Below are 17630 nucleotides of genomic sequence, written 5' to 3' on the forward strand. Positions count from 1 at the left end.
AGCATGGACGACCACACAGTCACACCCTCCCCAGTAGTCTGTAACCTCTGCATCATCCTCGACCCCCTTCTCTCCTTCAAACCACACATCAGAAACGGCACCAAAACATCCTTCCTCCAGCTCAGATCCTCTCTCTCCTCCTCTGCTGCAGAAACTCTCCTCCACGCCTTCGGACCCTCCAGACTGGACTACTGCAACAGCATCCTTTACGGCCTCCCCTCCACTGACCTCCATTAACTCCAATATGTCCAGAACTCAGCTGCCCGGTTACTCACCCAGAGCCCACATCACACCCATCCTTCAGAACCTCCACTGGCTCCAGTTAAAGGCACTATGAGGAGTTTTTTACCAGCTGAGAAACAGACTGAAACCAACACTGATGCCTCTTTATGACCTTCAAAAGCAAACACTACCATAAACAACAACACTGATCCCTTCTCTGTTTTCATTTTGAATTCCTTAAACCACTCAGAGGGGGTAGGTGTCAGACCACAGGATGACATTTGGCTTTAGAAACATCCTTTTTCAGCTGTTTTCATGACAAATAATCACATAGTGATAAATCTGTCTGTTTAAAGACAGCAGGATGAGGTTTTTGTTGAAAACACTACTTTTGCATGTACAGAACAAGAGATAAGAGGGATCACTTTGTCCACAAGGGGGCGCCAAAATTGCTATAAATCAAAAGTTCCTCACAGCAGCTTTAAGTGTTGGAGTTGTATTATTCAAAATTTTGACGCCAATATTTCCCCTTTTACTGCAAATGAATATCAGCTCCAAATATCTGTTATCGGCCTCCCTGACTGCTAATAATCAGTATCAGTATCGGCCCTGAAGAAACCACATCAGTCTATCTCTAATGACACTAACGTGCAGAAATCTGTCCAGATATAAAAACCTGTAATCCAGCCTGCAGCTGTCCATTTTGCCTCCTTGAGTTCTAATCATCCTCAAATATGAACTTTGAATTAATCAACTTGAACTCTGCGTCCGGTTTCTGCTGAGTCTCTCTGCAGAACTTCACTCCGCTCTCCAAGTCAACAAACCCACAACCCTCGCCGTCCAATCGGAAGCCTTGTTTTGGTCAAAGCAGGTTGACGGAGGTAAGAGGATTGATCAGCCGTGCCTGCCCCCTTAGCCTCTTAGCTCCTCCTTATCTTGAGTCCAATCAGTCAAATGAAGTAAGCTCTTTCTTATCCACACTATCTGAGCTGAAGCCAGCTGGCCCACCTCCACCACCTGCTGACAGAACACAAGGTTTCCGGACGGCGTGCCGCTGCCTCTGTGACCCTGACTGAGCAGACGTTTGAGGGACATATTGATCATCTGTCCACATGAATATAAATGTAGATAATCCTCTTTCTGAGCTGGGTTTTAACCAAATATCAAGACCCTGAACTTATGTATACATTCTCATTAAACAGTTTCCTCTATCCACTTTCTCTCCACCACTAAAGGTGAATAACTCCTTCCACTCCGCCCGTCACCACACTGACTCTTAAAGTGAGTTAAACCATTAAGAGGTTAAACTGTGATAACAGGAGCAGTCTTAAAAAAGATCCTGAGCATCAGGACAGAGTACAATCGAACAGAAGCACATGCAGGTGTTCAGTCCGGGCTGCTGTGTGCAGGCGGGACCTCACGTCTCACCTCATCTCCACCACTTCCTGCCGGCTGTCTTCATACTTCCTCTGCCACTCCAGGACTTCTTTCTCCTTCGACACGATCTGAGAGAAGCGCACATTAAGAGAGTTACAGGGAATAAAACAATATCACCACAATGACTGTGAGACAGTGTTCTATTTTAGATGTAGTCTTAGTCTTTAGATTAAATGCCTGTTAGTTTTAGTCACATTTGAGTCTTTGATTTTTTCCCAAACATCTTCACTCTTTAAATAATTCCTGTAGTGGATCAGATATCAGTATCAGGGTTATACTAAGTGTTAACATCATCAACACTCCTTTAACACTTTAGTGTAATATCTGAAGTGAAATAATTCAGCCTGTCTCTGTGACTGTATTTTGATTCTCTTGACTCACAGTAAAATGCCATGAAAGGACTGTATTGCACATTTACGACGGTCCCTGAATGCACCTGCAGTGACAGGCTCACTGGACAGACAGTCAGTTCACGGCACTCTGAAATGCATCTGCATCTTTGATGAGGAGGAGTTGATCCAAACTTACTGAATGTGTCTGATGTTTCACCAAACTGGATTAAATCAAGCTGTAGACGGTAACCACGGCAACAATGTCAAACATCAAATATTAAACAGACGTCCCCCCGGTTGTGTCTTTGTCACTAACACACACCGGGGGGTAAAACTCCTCACTGAAGATGAGACAGATGCATGGAGGTGAGGAGAGCTGGTTCATAAAGCACACCTGCTGCAGGTAGAGACCAAGCTAACACTGAGCCCCTCAGATAAGAACTCAGCCTGTCACAGGAAGTCATCACGCCATCTTTAAAGACGCACAGACGACATCACCTCAGCCTCAGCTTCTCTATAGTTTCTTCATGTTGGGTTAAGAACTGATTTTAAGATTTTACATGATCACCTTTAGAGCAAGTCTGGCTCTACCTGCTACCTGCTACATGACAGAAGCATAGACGGCGTGTGTGCACGCTCTAGTTATTCCATAAATGAGGCTTAACTTTATAGTTGCATCTTTAAATCCTGGTGAAACACATTTTTCAGACTTGATTTTCAATAATTCCTCTTTTCTGGATATGTACTTTTTTGTGAGAGGAGAAAAGGGGGAAGACATGCAGCCGTCTGCGACCGCTGCAATGAGGATCATACGTGCAGATGTGTGTCTAACATGAGTCTGGTCCTGCTGGAGGTTTCTGCCTGTTAAAGGAAGTTTGTCCTTGCCACTGTAACTTGCTAAATGCTGCAAAGTGCTCTGCTCATGGTGGATTAAGATGAGATCAGACTGAGTCCTGTCTGGAAGATGGGACTGGATCTGATCCGGTCTTGATGTTGGATCTTTGTTAATAATAGAACATAGAGTCCAGTCTAGACCTGCTCTGTTTGGAAAGAGTCTGAGGAGAACGTTTGATGTGATTCTTTAAAATCGATCTTCTTCCATCATCATCTCATCCCCTCTGCTCTCTTCCTGAAGCTTTCCCTCGCTGCATCACAAGCTTGTAGTTTGCACATCATCACCATGTTTTCTTCTGCATATCCAGCCTTTCCTCCTTTCTCTAAATGCATTATTATAAAACCTTTTTCATGAACTTGCTGTGTGAACAGAGTTAATAAGCTTGTGTTGGTTCATGCAGGACACAGAAGTCGTGCGCCCCGGCTGTAATCAGCTGATTGGATCATCATTTCTAATCAGTGACACATCAATCAGAGTCCTGCTCCCTCATCTCTGCTTCACCAAGGCTCCAAACACAACACGGCTGCTGCTGGCAAAGTGTGCCTCCACCTTTCTTTTGAGCTACAGCATGCGGCCTCTCAAACTCAGAGAGCATCCTACGAGTGGAGTAATAAAAGGTTGTATCTATGAGGAGTGAGTTCCTCTCACAGTTTGTTCCCTTATAGAATAAAAAGATGTCATGTGTACCTCCTCTCGTGCGATCCCCAGCGAGTGGTCCAGCTCTCTGGGCAGGTGGGGACTCTCCCCTTCGATGTAACTGGTGCTGTTGGTCCGGGCGTACAGGGAGTTCTTGGACACGCCGCTCTCTATGGGCGAGGACAGGTCTCTGTGCTGCTTCCAGGAAACAAAGGAGAGGAGGGACATGAAAGGAAACATAATCAGTGAAGAAACAGACTCAGCTTCAGACGGGACACCCTCGCCCGTCACACATACTGAACCCAAATCCCAAAGCAGCATCAAACTCCACCAAAAAAAGGGACCACACAGCAAAATCAGCATGTAAATGAGGCAGGCTAGTGATGCTCCTGAAGACTCGGCCAGCCGCCACATGATTGGATGAAACCGTCTTCATTGCTACAGTATTAGCCAAGTGATTTGGCTGATGCTGCCCCCAGCTGAGCGCTCATGATCACCTGCTCGCTGCAGGAGTTTGGATGAGATCGGGTCCAGGCAAGGCAGCAGGGAGGAAGGAAGGAAGGCAGCAGCTGATAAAGGAAGCATCTTATAGAGTAGAGGCAGCGAGCTGGGAGGCTTTGAAACTGAAGTTAGTTTCTTGTTATTACAACATAGAAAACTGGGCTTACCTGTGGTGGCACTAACTGTAGTTTACTCTGCAGCATTTTCCCAATTCTTCTACAGTTATTAAGACCCTGACGTGAGGGGAAACCATGGCACAGTTTCAGATTGAACTTCTTTAGATTAAAAGTTTGCATTAAGAAGCAGAAACAGTCCTCATCTTTGTTCCACTAAAACTCTGCCCTGATAGGGATTTAGTCCTCCTGGAGAGAGCTGGATTACGGGAGGATTTGATGAAATAAAGGGGGGCACACCGGGGACTTGTAGACTGAGATATGTAGAGAAGAGAGTTAAGTATTCGGTCCGGGTGGATCAGTCGTTTCTATTATTCCACTGGAGGTTAAGACTCGAGGTTTAGGCTACGAGGGAGGGGAGTCTTTTGAGCTGATTGGCCTACACCTCACCTCAGGTTTAGATGGAGAATGCCTCCAGAATAAGACCATCACCAAAAAGATCTATGCATAAAGTCTGCAGCTTAAACTGGAATACTACCAACATAAAAAACTGCATCCTGAGTTCCTGCATCTTCAGGGTTAAAGACAAAACTGTGCAGACATAGACAGACTCTCCACGATCATCTGCAGGAATATTTCAGACCCAAATCCTGCAGACTAGAAGTACAACTTTAACTCTGAAGTGCAACTCTAAAACACGAGGAGGTCTAACCTAGAGGAAGATGTGCAAAGACGACAGGAGAGATAAAACTGCAGGGAACTGGAACCACTATCAGGGACAGGAAATATGGGGGGGGTCTGCTCTCAGTCTTCTGGACTCTCGGGGTCTACAGGAGTTATTGTTTGCGATGCAGTCTTCAGGTATTCAGATGAGTGTTTCAGTTTCACGCTCAACCACTAGGAGGAGCAGAACTTCTGCTTCAATTTGCCCTTTAAATGTCTGCACTGCAAAAGAACTGACAGCAGCATGCAGTAAAGGTCTTTAGTTTGTCAAAACTTGAACTTGGTGCAGAATGTGTCGGAGGCTGAATACCTGGACTGCACTGTGGTTGGATTAGGATGAGGGGATATCGCAGAGGTTAAATGTTACTCTTACTTTGAGTATCGGTGAACCGTTGATATTCCATCTCCGGTTGCTGGGTTTCTTGAGGCGAGACTGTAAAGTGTGCGGTACAAGAGCATGAGAGACAGAAGGGAGAAGAACCGGGAACAGGGGGGCGCCTGAGCTGAAGTTTTATGAGCTTCTCTGCTGATCACCTCGCAATGCTTTGCACTAAGTTCCTCCTGTGATCTAAACCAAACTCCTGATGCCTACCTGGTGTTAGTTAGTGGTGTTAGTCTGGGATAAGGACCAAATCCAAAACAAGAATGTGACTGGGATCAGAGGAAACAGAGTTTACAAAGAGCTCCAGCAGAGTACCATCCACCTAACTCCTCAGCTGTAGGTGTGAGGTCTAATGTGAGACATGTCCCAGTCACATTCATGCTCATGTAAGCCTCTCAGGGACAGGCCACATGCATGTTGCCCAACATGCATCGTAAAAGGCAAGGGGCAGAGAAGGCACAGCGCTCCAGTCCCGGGGAGTGGACGTGGAGGGCTCACTGGTAGTCGGGGTGGGAGCCGGACGCATTAAGCCATGTTAGAGATTCACATGAAGGGGACTGAAGAGGGGGGCGGGACTGCAGGTGTGGAGGTGCAGCCACCATGGGGTCACACTCACACTCTGAATGGTGTGTTTAGGAGGGGAGGAAGAGGCAAGCTGAGACACACTCATGCTCGCACACGCCTGCCTTCCTGTAAACCACTCGCTCAAGATGCATGTGGTCACACGCACATTCACATTCACACACGCTCTCTCACAGCAGGTGCAGGACTCAACGCAGTACCTGGGGGGTTACAGTGGAGAGGGAGGGGCACTGAGAGATGTTTTTGGCTACCTGCAGTGCCTCTATCCTCAGGGCAGCAAGCACCAGCTCCTCCTGGGCCGCGCACATGGAGGGGTGGGGGGTTGGGGGGGTTCATGGATTTCACAGGAAGGGAAAAGGGGGGAGGAGGTGCGGCCCAAAGATGAGAGAGCAAAGGGAAAACATAGAGACTTAAAGTTGCTGCTGTCTACATTTCAAACACAGTCGATTCCACACAGTACAGCTTTAAACTGCAACTTAGGAGAGAAGGAAACATGGGGAAATAAAAAGGCAGCATGGAAAAGGTGACACAATGAGACAACACACAATCACATGAGTGCACCAGATCGGGAGAAGCCGTGTGAGGGGTGTAAGGTCGGGTCATGTGAGGTCTGTCAACACACCTGGAGTTTTTGGGCGAATGCGGTGGGGTTGGTCTCGGCCAGGTCGGGCTCCAGGTACTGCAGGGGGTCGTCACACTCAGACAGCGTGTCTAACGGGGGCATGGCCGGGACTGGAGCAGGGGCCTCCACGGGGCCCTGGCTAGGGGGCTACAGGGGGGGCACCGGGAGGATTAGGCAGAGGGCAGGGAGGAGGGAGGGAGGGAGGGAGGGAGGGGGGGTGAGGGTCAGCAAGGCAAAGCAAGCGCTGAGTGTTTGAGTGGCAGCAGAGGGAGCTGAGTCACCGAGCTGAATCTGGAACATAGTGTTGCTGGCTGGCTATGTGTGAGCAGTGACAAGGCTTTAATGAGAACCAGTGTGACTGATGGGGCTCACCCTGCAGAGCCGGGTCATGGATTACAATGGTACGATGTAAATGTTACAAAATAAAAACTGACAGGTTCTCCTGCATGATGGTGACAACACAGAAATGACTGATTCATCCTACAACACATAATCATCCTCACGAGGCTCACCTGCTCATCCCTCTCTATGCTCTGTGTCCGGCTGAGGGCCTCGATCTCTCTCTTCCTGCCTTTATCACAAGCAGAACCTTCAGGACCGGGACGTGGACTCAGCACGGGTGTCTTCATACCCGCCGTAATCTGAGCCTCCATCTCCTCAAAGCTCCTGCACAGAGTTAAAGAAAGAGAGAGAGAGAGGGAGAGAGGGAGAGAGGGAGAGAGGGAGAGAGGGAGAGGTATGTAATGAACTGTATATGATTGATGAGAGTGATAATGATGAGAACTGCTGCTGGAACAGATGATCTGCATGCCTGATGCAACCTGAATATCTATGACTCAATTTGCAGGAATACTAGAAATAACAGTTGAAATTGCACAAAGTATAAACATTTTTAATAGTGTAGGAAACAGAGCATCAAAAGCAGAACCACCAGAATGAGGAACAGCTTCTTTCCTGAGGCCATAAGACTGCTGAACTCTGGTGGTGCTCTGTAGTCTCGGCCGCTCCCAGCCATACAGACTCTGACATGAACAGTACAATAAAACGGACTGCAGTTCATGTGTGATACGATCTAACAGACACTCCAATAAATCATCTTATATGTCTTGATCCCATCAAAAGAAGCACTGACACCTGAAAAATCTAGTTAACCATGACTTAAAGAAGTGGTTCTCAGCTGGTCCAGACTCAGGACCCACCACCTTATCTTTAATGACAACTTTCCAGCCAAGGCGCCGTTTACAATCTACAGATGCATTCTCGTCCTTTCGTGCAACAAATTCAAATTAATGTGCACATTCCTCTGGATCTCTGCTGCTGTGGACGTGCCAGACTCCAGCTGCTACAACTACTACTATCCGTCTCCCCACTATCATCTCTCTCTCTCTTCATCTCCCTCTATCCCTCTCTCCAACACGGTCTCAGCAGATGTGTGTCTAACATGAGTCTGGTCCTGCTGGAGGTTTCTGCCTGTTAAAGGAAGTTTGTCCTTGCCACTGTAAATGGAAGCGCCGCCTGCAAGCTAGTTCAGATAGAACACTTGAGCTGTGCTGATCTCAACATCCTCTCATTTGGCGGTCTATTTAAACTGCAGGTCTCCCTGTCTCTGCCTCTGCTTTGTAAGTGCTCCTGCTGTCCTGCTCAGTGCTGGGTGCAAACTTCGTACCCACCTCCTCCCCGGCATCCACCTCCTAAATGTCTGCATTTAAATAATCTACAAGAGTAATGATGTTCGGAGCCCATACTCCAAACACAATACTGTATGCTGCAATAAACTTTATCTGAAGTAAATGTGAGTTGTCTGACTGAACTTGCTAAATGCTGCAAAGTGCTCTGTTCATGGTGGATTAAGATGAGATCAGAGATTCTGCGAGCAGGTTGTTCCAAAGTCTAGGACTTGGTCTCCTTTAGATTGAAGCCTAGACTTTGGAACACTCAGAAGGTTCCCACCCGAGGGTCTAAGGCTGCAGGTCGGCTTGTTGGGTGTTTTCTGGAGTCCCTGAGCTCCCTTGTCTCGTGGGTTCCTTTGAATCTCTGCTGCTGTGGATGTGCCAGACTCCAGCTGCTACAACTACTACTATCCGTCTCCCCACTATCATCTCTCTCTCTCTCTTCATCTCCCTCTATCCCTCTCTCCAACACGGTCTCAGCAGATGTGTGTCTAACATGAGTCTGGTCCTGCTGGAGGTTTCTGCCTGTTAAAGGAAGTTTGTCCTTGCCACTGTAACTTGCTAAATGCTGCAAAGTGCTCTGCTCATGGTGGATTAAGATGAGATCAGACTGAGTCCTGTCTGGAAGATGGGACTGGATCTGATCCGGTCTTGATGTTGGGTCTTTGTTGATAATAGAACATAGAGTCCGGTCTAGACCGGCTCTGTTTGGAAAGAGGTTTTAGATAATGTTTGCTGTTTTTGCTCTCCTCCTTCTTTAACTGGAGCCAAAGTCACAGAGCTCTCATGGAAGGTCAGAGAACTTAAAGTAACACAAGTAATGAGATAACTGTCTGATTAGTAAGCAACAATACTCGTTACAGAGAAATGTAATCCAGTTAAAGGACGGCAGATTTAAAGACTAGATGCAGTAACAGCATGTGTCCATATCACAGAGTGAGTCGTACCCTGTGCACGGAGAGCTGGGCTGAGATCCATGTTCATTAGCGTTCTTCGTTAAGCTGTCAGAGACCGAGTCCAGGTTCAGGTACAGAGAGGGCTTCTTCACAGACAGCGGCTGTAAGACACAAAGGGTTAATAATCAGAAACATAATGTTACAGAGAAACATCATGAGCAGTGATAAACACAGAAACACTCACAGGTGACGAGGAGCCGATCTTCTCCATGTACTCGATTTCATAATCTTGTGCTGCCAGAGGAAGAGAAAGAAAGATGCAGAAGAAGAAGTGAGGAGACATTTCAGCTCAGATGGAGGGGGTCAGAGTTTGAGTCAGAGCTATCCTTTCCTTTCTCTACACACGAGGTCAAAGGTCAGCAGAGAACTGGGCCAACAGGGCCAAACTCATTGTTGAGTAAGCATGAAACAGCCGTTTGCTCTTCATGACAAAGCGCCCAAACATCAGCTTTGAGTTAGCTTGGCACGGCGCCCCGTCTGTGGCGTGCTTTGATCTCAAAACAGAGCGGCTGAGCCTCACCTGGGGCCTGATGAGGAAGACCGCTCTCGTTCACGAAGGCCGTGAGGTCGCTGGGCTGAGGGAAGTCCTGCTGGTCGGAGTTCAAGTCCGCCTCCATGTCGTGCAGGTTCCACTTGTGACCCGTGGAGGACGCCAGCTTCTCCTCGTCTGTGGCGTGGTCGTCCTGCGTGTGGAGGGAGGACGGCTCATCGGTGGGCGGAGGTTCCTGCGGGCACAAAAGAGGCTGGAGTTAGAGAAAGGACTGTCAAAGAAAGGCAGACAAAAGAGAGAGATTTAGAGGAATAATGAGGAAACAACAAACCAGGCAGACTTCTGACAGAGGAGATTTCTTTGGCGACCTCTTCACCCTGAAAGTATTACTGAAAAACAGAGAGAAAGAATCAGCCATCAAGATCCAGAGTCTGTTCCTGCCTTCACTGACTATCACAGGTATCTTTTACCTACATCTTAATATCTGCTGGTTAGTTCTCCCTCTACAATCATGTAATCATCATTTACAGAGCTGTGTTATATCTCTAACAGGACTACTTACTGCGCTCTATGTGAGGCTGAAATGAATGAAACACTGGAATGTTTGAAAGAGGATTAAATCTTTAGTTAGTCGCTGCAAAGTCCAGCGTGTCGGTGGATGACTGAAGTGTTATGACCTTTTTTAATTTCACACAACTCGACGATCATGGCACGACTAGACGGAGCTGTATGCTGGAGTGAAGGTGGAGGGAATGCAGAAGGTTTGTTTGGATCTTGATGGAAAGGATTTTTGATTTCCTCACTTTTCATTAGAGGAACATGATCTTTCAGACGTTTGGAAGCTTCTGCAACACCTTTCAGGAAGCTTCAAAACTGAATGTTAATGTTGTATGAGGTTGATTTAAAGTTGTGCATACTCCAGTCTTCAAGTTGCAGAAGTGTGTCTGATAACAGGAAGCTTAAGGTTGGATAAATTGATGGTGGGGATTCCTCACTTGGTGCACTCAATTGCAATAAATCAGAAATTCTTATCATAGGCCCAAAATCCATCCCTTCCACCTGCCTGGACTTCTTACTCAACATTGACAAATCCACTGTTCCAGCATCCACCCACATCCGTCACCGATCAGTCAACAACATCGTCACTTAGCTGGTGATGTTTGCATTCATTCAAATGAGCCGCTCTGCATTTATTTGAGGTGAAATCTGCTCCTTGTTCTATAAATGAGCCCTGTTGATTAGCACTAACAGCCACACACTGTTAAGAGTGAAATTTTGCACGTCTGCTAAGAGTTTGTTCTAACTGTTCTGCAGCATTTATAAGGAAAATTACTGTAAAACTTTACAGTGATGATGACCTAAAAGGATAGATCTTTACATTTAGTCAGTTAGTTACTATGAAACTCTTATTCTATCAATCAGGGGTTAAACTAGTCTGGGGCTGAACCCTCAAACATGCAGGCCGTGACATTACAAACAACAACTAAGTCATTTTTACAAGTTGAAATCTGAACAAGTCACTCAGTTCATCCAACTCAAATCCTTCACTTCTCAACCCTCCCCCATCACTTCAGGTGTGCCCCAGGGTTCTGTCCTGGGGCCCCTCCTCTTCATCACCTACCTTCTCCCACTCGGCAATATCTTCCGCAAATTTGGCATCCACTTCCACTGCTTCAAGGATGACACCCAGCTCTACATCTCCAGTAAGCCCGACTCCACTCTCCCACCCTCCTCCCTCACCCTCTGCCTCTCTGAGATCAAATCCTGGTTCACCTCCAACTTCCTTCAACTCAACAGCAATAAAACAGAACTCCTCCTCATAGTAAATCCACCCTATCCAAAGCCGACAGTTTCTCCCTCACCATAGACAGTTCAACAGTGTCCCCCTCCCCTCAGGTAAAGAGTCTGGGTGTCAGTGACCCCCTCCCCTCAGGTAAAGAGTCTGGGTGTCAGCGTCCCCCTCCTCTCAGGTAAAGAGTCTGGGTGTCAGTGTCCCCCTCCCCTCAGGTAAAGAGTCTGGGTGTCAGTGTCCCCCTCCCCTCAGGTAAAGAGTCTGGGTGTCAGTGTCCCCCTCCCCTCAGGTAAAGAGTCAGGGTGTGAGTGTCCCCCTCCCCTCAGGTAAAGAGTCTGGGTGTCAGTGTCCCCCTCCTCTCAGGTAAAGAGTCTGGGTGTCAGTGTCCCCCTCCCCTCAGGTTAAGAGTCTGGGTGTCAGTGTCCCCCTCCCCTCAGGTAAAGAGTCTGGGTGTCAGTGTCCCCCTCCCCTCAGGTAAAGAGTCTGGGTGTCAGTGACCCCCTCCCCTCAGGTAAAGAGTCTGGGTGTCAGTGTCCCCCTCCCCTCAGGTAAAGAGTCTGGGTGTCAGTGTCCCCCTCCCCTCAGGTAAAGAGTCTGGGTGTCAGTGTCCCCCTCCCCTCAGGTAAAGAGTCTGGGTGTCAGTGTCCCCTTCCCCTCAGGTAAAGAGTCTGGGTGTCAGTGTCCCCCTTCCCTCAGGTAAAGAGTCTGGGTGTCAGTGTCCCCCTCCCCTCAGGTAAAGAGTCTGGGTGTCAGTGTCCCCCTTCCCTCAGGTAAAGAGTCTGGGTGTCAGTGTCCCCCTCCCCTCAGGTAAAGAGTCTGGGTGTCAGTGACCCCCTCCCCTCAGGTAAAGAGTCTGGGTGTCAGTGTCCCCCTCCCCTCAGGTAAAGAGTCTGGATGTCAGTATCCCCCTCCCCTCAGGTAAAGAGTCTGGGTGTCAGTGTCCCCCTTCCCTCAGGTAAAGAGTCTGGGTGTCAGTGACCCCCTCCCCTCAGGTAAAGAGTCTGGGTGTCAGTGTCCCCCTCCCCTCAGGTAAAGAGTCTGGGTGTCAGTGTCCCCCTCCCCTCAGGTAAAGAGTCTGGGTGTCAGTGTCCCCCTCCCCTCAGGTAAAGAGTCTGGGTGTCAGTGTCCCCCTCCCCTCAGGTAAAGAGTCTGGGTGTCAGTGACCCCCTCCCCTCAGGTAAAGAGTCTGGGTGTCAGTGACCCCCTTCCCTCAGGTAAAGACTCTGGGTGTCAGTGTCCCCCTCCCCTCAGGTAAAGAGTCTGGGTGTCAGTGACCCCCTCCCCTCAGGTAAAGAGTCTGGGTGTCAGTGTCCCCCTCCCCTCAGGTAAAGAGTCTGGGTGTCAGTGACCCCCTCCCCTCAGGTAAAGAGTCTGGGTGTCAGTGTCCCCCTCCCCTCAGGTAAAGAGTCTGGGTGTCAGTGTCCCCCTCCCCTCAGGTAAAGAGTCTGGGTGTCAGTGTCCCCCTTCCCTCAGGTAAAGAGTCTGGGTGTCAGTGTCCCCCCCCCCGCAGGTAAAGAGTCTGGGTGTCAGTGACCCCCTCCCCTCAGGTAAAGAGTCTGGGTGTGATCCTCAACAGCTCACTTTCCTTCCACTCTCACATCAATAACATAACCCGGCCTGCATACTTCCATCTCTGCAACATCAACAGTCTCCGCCCCTCTCTGACCCCTCACACCACTGCTATCCTGGTCCACAGCCTCGTCACCTCCTGTAATTCACTCCTCTTTGGTGTCTCTCACAAATCCCTCCATAAACTTCAACTGGTCCAGGACTCTGCAGCCCACATCATCACCAGAACCCCCTCCTTTCACCACATCACCCCCGTCCTCCAGCAGCTCCACTGGCTCCCGGTCAAACTCAATTTCAAAATCCTCCTGATCTGATCTCCTCAACATCGTCACCCCCTCTCACTTCCTCAGGTCTTCCTCCTCCCTCCACCTCTCTGTGCCCCCTGCCCGTCTCAGCACCATGGGGAGCAGAGCTTTCAGTCACTCTGCTCCCCAACTCTGGAACTCACTCCCACCGGACATCCATAACATCAAATCCAAACTTCAAACTCACCTGTTTCAAACTTCATTCCTTGTCTGATTGCACTGTCTCATTTTAACTTGATGTAACTCTGCTTGTTTTTATTTATTTCATCATGTTGTTTTTATTTATTGTGTTTGTAAAGTGACCTTGAGTGCTTTGAAAGGCGCTTCTAAATAAAATGTATTATTATTATTATTATATATTCAGAATGGTTTGTGACTTGGACGGCAAACAATGTAGCTCACAAGCAGAGCAAGAGTGTTTGTCTGGAGAGGGTGCAGGGACTGGTTTGAGAGTCATTGTGCTCTCTTGCACTAAATGGCTCTAACAGCTGATACTTTGCATTCATTTCAAAGATTATTAAGATAACAAAGATCATAGTTGCACCGTGATGTTACTGCAGTTTCTGGGATTAATCCAGAGTTCAAATCAAGTCTGAAAAGTTTTGTCCCCCTAATCAAAATACACTGGATTCAATAAATGAATATGATTGGTTGATTCATGAGAGTAAGGGGTGTGAGGTGTCTGTTAATAGGGGGCGGGGCCACATTCTGTGTCATGATGTGATTTAAGGGTTAAAGCGGTGAACGGTTGTGTTGTCCCTGTACTTACAACAGACAACACAGAGAAGACACACCCTTGGACTTCCTGTGATATATGGGAACACACAGACACAGGTGACAGAGAGACAGACAAACAGCAATACACACGAGGACCAGGTACAAACATGGACTGACCTCAGAGAGTCCTCAACCACAGAGACACAAACACTCCTTCATGAGAAACCTGCTGTGGACTTACGATTTGATGGGAGTCTTCTTCTTCTTTGCAGGTTTGTTCTGGTTCTGGTCCTCCAGCTCTGCGATGTTGTCGTTCTCGTTCTCGTTGTCAAAGTCACTGGACGACAGATCGAAGGAGGCGGACGCCTTCGGAGGGGAGTTGGCCATCTTATTGGAGGAGATGAACGGGTCTATAGAGTCGTCAAAGGTGTTGGGGTCAAACTTGTAAGCGGGTCTGGAGAGTTTGGGGGAGTTGGAGATGTTCTTCTTGGAGTTGAATGGATTGAAGCTCGGGTCGTCCCACTTGTCGGGCTCAAAGTTGTACGCGGCTTTGTGGATGGGGATCTCTTCATCGTTCCCGTTGTGAGACTCTGCTGGGTTGTTGTCCAGCTGCTCGGTCTGAGCCGGAGGGGCCTTCTTCAGACCCAGCTTTGGTTTCCTCAGAGGCATCTTGGCACCCGGCTTCTTGCCCACTTTCTTGGGTGGGGGAGAGGCCTGGTGTGGCGCCTCGCTGGCCTCCTCGGAGTAGTCAAACTCCAGCCTTACCGACTGACGTTTGGGGAGGATGGGCTGCTCTTCTGGGTCGGTGACCGGCTCTTTGAGAGGAGCTGGAAGGCTCGGCTCTACGGCACAGACTGGGGGGCTTTCTAGAGAGTCCTTAAGGGGGGTACACGGCAGACCTTTACGGCCCAGAATAGGGGAATTTGCTATTTTACTGCCTCCAGTGTTGAACGGGTCGATGTTCTCAAAGTTATCTGGATCCCATTTGTAGGCGCCTCCAGGGGGGATGGGGGATTCGTCTCCGCCTGGTGGACTACCAGGGAGAGGAGTCTCCTCCTGGCACAGGGGCAAAGCGAGGGTGGCAAGGCTCTTCTCTTGGATTGGATTACTTGTCTCCTCTGGTAGAGGAGGAGGAGTCACCACCCGGCTCTTCCTGGTCTTTCTGAGGGTTCCTCCTGGACTCGGGGTCGCAGATCCTCCCTCTGTTTCCTCCGGAGCCTGAAGAGGACTGGAGGTCCGAGGTTTTGCCCGCCTGTTGATCTCAGGGGTGTTGTTGGATGAAGCTGGTCTTGGACTCTCTGGGTTGGAGTTCTGTCTGAGCAAAGGTTTCTTCTTCAAAGAACCAGGACGGACTTTCTTTGGTCTGTGGAGGGTCCCCGGTGCACTCCCAGTGCCCACGCTGAAGGATTCAGGATGTGGATGAAAACCTCCTGCAGCTGATCCTTCGGTCTGATCAGCACCTTCGAGCTCTCCTCCCTGGAGGCTCTGGGACCGGATGAGACTGGAACTGGCTAAATCTGAAGCCAAACTATCAAACTTGTAGGCGCCGCTGGCTGCGATGGGCCGGTCCTCGTCGAACACCACAGACGGGGATCTGCAGAGTCTCTCAGTCGAGGTCAAGTCAGAGGCCGGATCATCGATGGAGACGTCTGCTTCTGCAAAAGCTGCAGAGACAAAACATTAAGAGGTTTAATTCAGCTGCTTAGAATGTGAAATCTGGAGGAATTAAATCAGGATTATCATATTTTAACAGTTTGGGAAGAAAAGGCAGGTGTGATGGAGGAAACCTGCAGGGAGGGAAGAGCTGCAGCTGGCTCCTGACACATCCAATCATAGAGATGAATGTGCTTTAAATAATTCACTGAGGGTCTCACAGAGGGACCATGAAAAATGACCACATGAGAGAGGCAGAGCTGATAGGCCAGCCCTCTCTTAGATATCTTTCTGTCCCAGCTGTGCACTTCATCTTTCCTCCACTAGATGGAGCAACAGCTCTCTCTAACACCTGCTTCTTTGTGACGCTGTAAAAAAGACCCTGCTGCGGTCCAGGAGCAAAGCACACCTCATGGAACCATTCTCTTACTATACCTTTGCTGTCCAACAGAAGCTGCTGGATCGGAGGCTCTGTGGGAGACGCGGCCTTCACTGGAGTTGTGGATTCGGGGGTCTCAAACGCTCCGTCAGAGTCTGAGCTCCTGTGAGGAACACAGATAAGGACACATTCAGTCAAAGCTGCTCTGAATCAGGATGATATCACTTTGACTTCAACGGCTCCGGCTGTGTCTGGATTATGGACCCTGACGTCATGTGAGGATGAGCTCAGATATGTCGTTTCACAAAGGGTCTTTTTTTTATGGTGGGTATAGATTCCCTGTAAGAATAACCACAAACTCTACATCCAGCAGTGTGCAGGAGTTATTTCAATAGAAGGAACATTTACCAGACAATGCAGGAAACAAGACACAGGCAAGGTGATCAAAGTTAAGGCAGCATCAGACTCGAAGATGGATCGTCAGACCTCGCCCCTGTGCAATAAATGTGGAAGAGAGATTGGGACCTACTATCACTATTTTTGGCAGTGCAAACGGATCAAAAGATTCTGGGGTGCAATTTCAAAAGAACTGAGTGGCATTTTCCAGACCTGCATCAAGAGGGACTCAAGCCTATTCATCAGTAAATCAGTTGCATCAATTGCACATTTCAAACTGTGACAGACTGCTGTCAGTGGCTAGAAAATGTATTTTGATAAACTGGATTAAAGATAAACCTCCAACTGATACTCTGTGGTATCAAGAGTTCTTCAGGGTCCCCCCTCATGGAAGGATCAGTGTGGTTCTGAGGGGTCATGAGAGGCACTTCACTGACATGTGGTCTCCTGTGTTCAGGTATTTACCTGAAGAACTGACTCAACTTCTGATGAGGCAACAAAACCACATGAAATGGCCAAACCTGCAGAGAGCTAATCAATAAGCATCCTCCTTTTCCTTTTATTATTGAGTCTCTAATGTCTGTATAGCTTAGCTAGCTTTGCCTTTTGTTATCAGGTATTATATTTGCTTGTGGTTGGTATGTGAAAACGTATTATAATGGCAATATGCATGATATATAACCTGTGGGGGGAGTGGTCTGGCGGCTGGGTTCTCCTTGTTTGGACTGTACGGTATGATATGTTGGCAGAATGTTATTTTATTTCTTTTTTCTCTTCTCTTTCTAATGTAAATGTCTTTATATAATCCACTCTTAATGTTTGATTTTAAATGTGTAATGTGGTTTGAAGGCAGGATGTATGATTTGATTTCATTCTCTTCAATAAAACTGTTTAAGAAAAATCAATCAGTGTGTCTCATCCTTCCTGCCCCTCATCGTCCTTTAAAAACCTGGAGATCCTTTTGATCCAGGACTCAGATTCAGGCACAGCAGAGGTATTTTTAGAGCATTCAATGATTAAAATAAAACCATCATGATGTTCAAAAGATGATCAAATAATGATCTGAATAAAATATATTTAGATACAGAAATCACTTCAGATCTGAATCATTTTTTCAGCTTTCTTTGTAGTTTTTGTCTTTTTTTAGGCGTCATATCTCGACCTGTGAGTCTAGATTTCCTGAGGCTGTTAAAGACTCTCACCTGAGCTATGTCTCTGTCCTTTCTGTTTCACAACCAGCTTCTAATGTGAGTCATTG

At 48.0% G+C, this 17630-nt stretch overlaps 1 protein-coding gene across 1 annotated transcript in view; it reads right to left on the bottom strand.

Moving 5' to 3' along the window:
• Positions 1-17630, bottom strand: part of tacc2 (transforming, acidic coiled-coil containing protein 2) — a 45208-nt gene that overhangs the window by 7621 nt on the left and 19957 nt on the right. The window contains exons 3-12 of the mRNA XM_034682271.1: positions 16033-16139; positions 14186-15608; positions 9893-9950; positions 9592-9796; positions 9256-9305; positions 9063-9172; positions 6958-7111; positions 6446-6592; positions 3574-3717; positions 1651-1727 (exon numbers count right to left, since the gene is read on the bottom strand). Of these exons, the coding sequence (XP_034538162.1) occupies positions 1651-1727; positions 3574-3717; positions 6446-6592; positions 6958-7111; positions 9063-9172; positions 9256-9305; positions 9592-9796; positions 9893-9950; positions 14186-15608; positions 16033-16139 (2475 nt within the window). The remainder of the gene's footprint in view (positions 1-1650; positions 1728-3573; positions 3718-6445; positions 6593-6957; positions 7112-9062; positions 9173-9255; positions 9306-9591; positions 9797-9892; positions 9951-14185; positions 15609-16032; positions 16140-17630) is intronic.

Source organism: Notolabrus celidotus, chromosome 4, assembly GCF_009762535.1.
Source record: "Notolabrus celidotus isolate fNotCel1 chromosome 4, fNotCel1.pri, whole genome shotgun sequence".
Classification (NCBI taxonomy): Eukaryota; Metazoa; Chordata; class Actinopteri; order Labriformes; family Labridae; genus Notolabrus; species Notolabrus celidotus.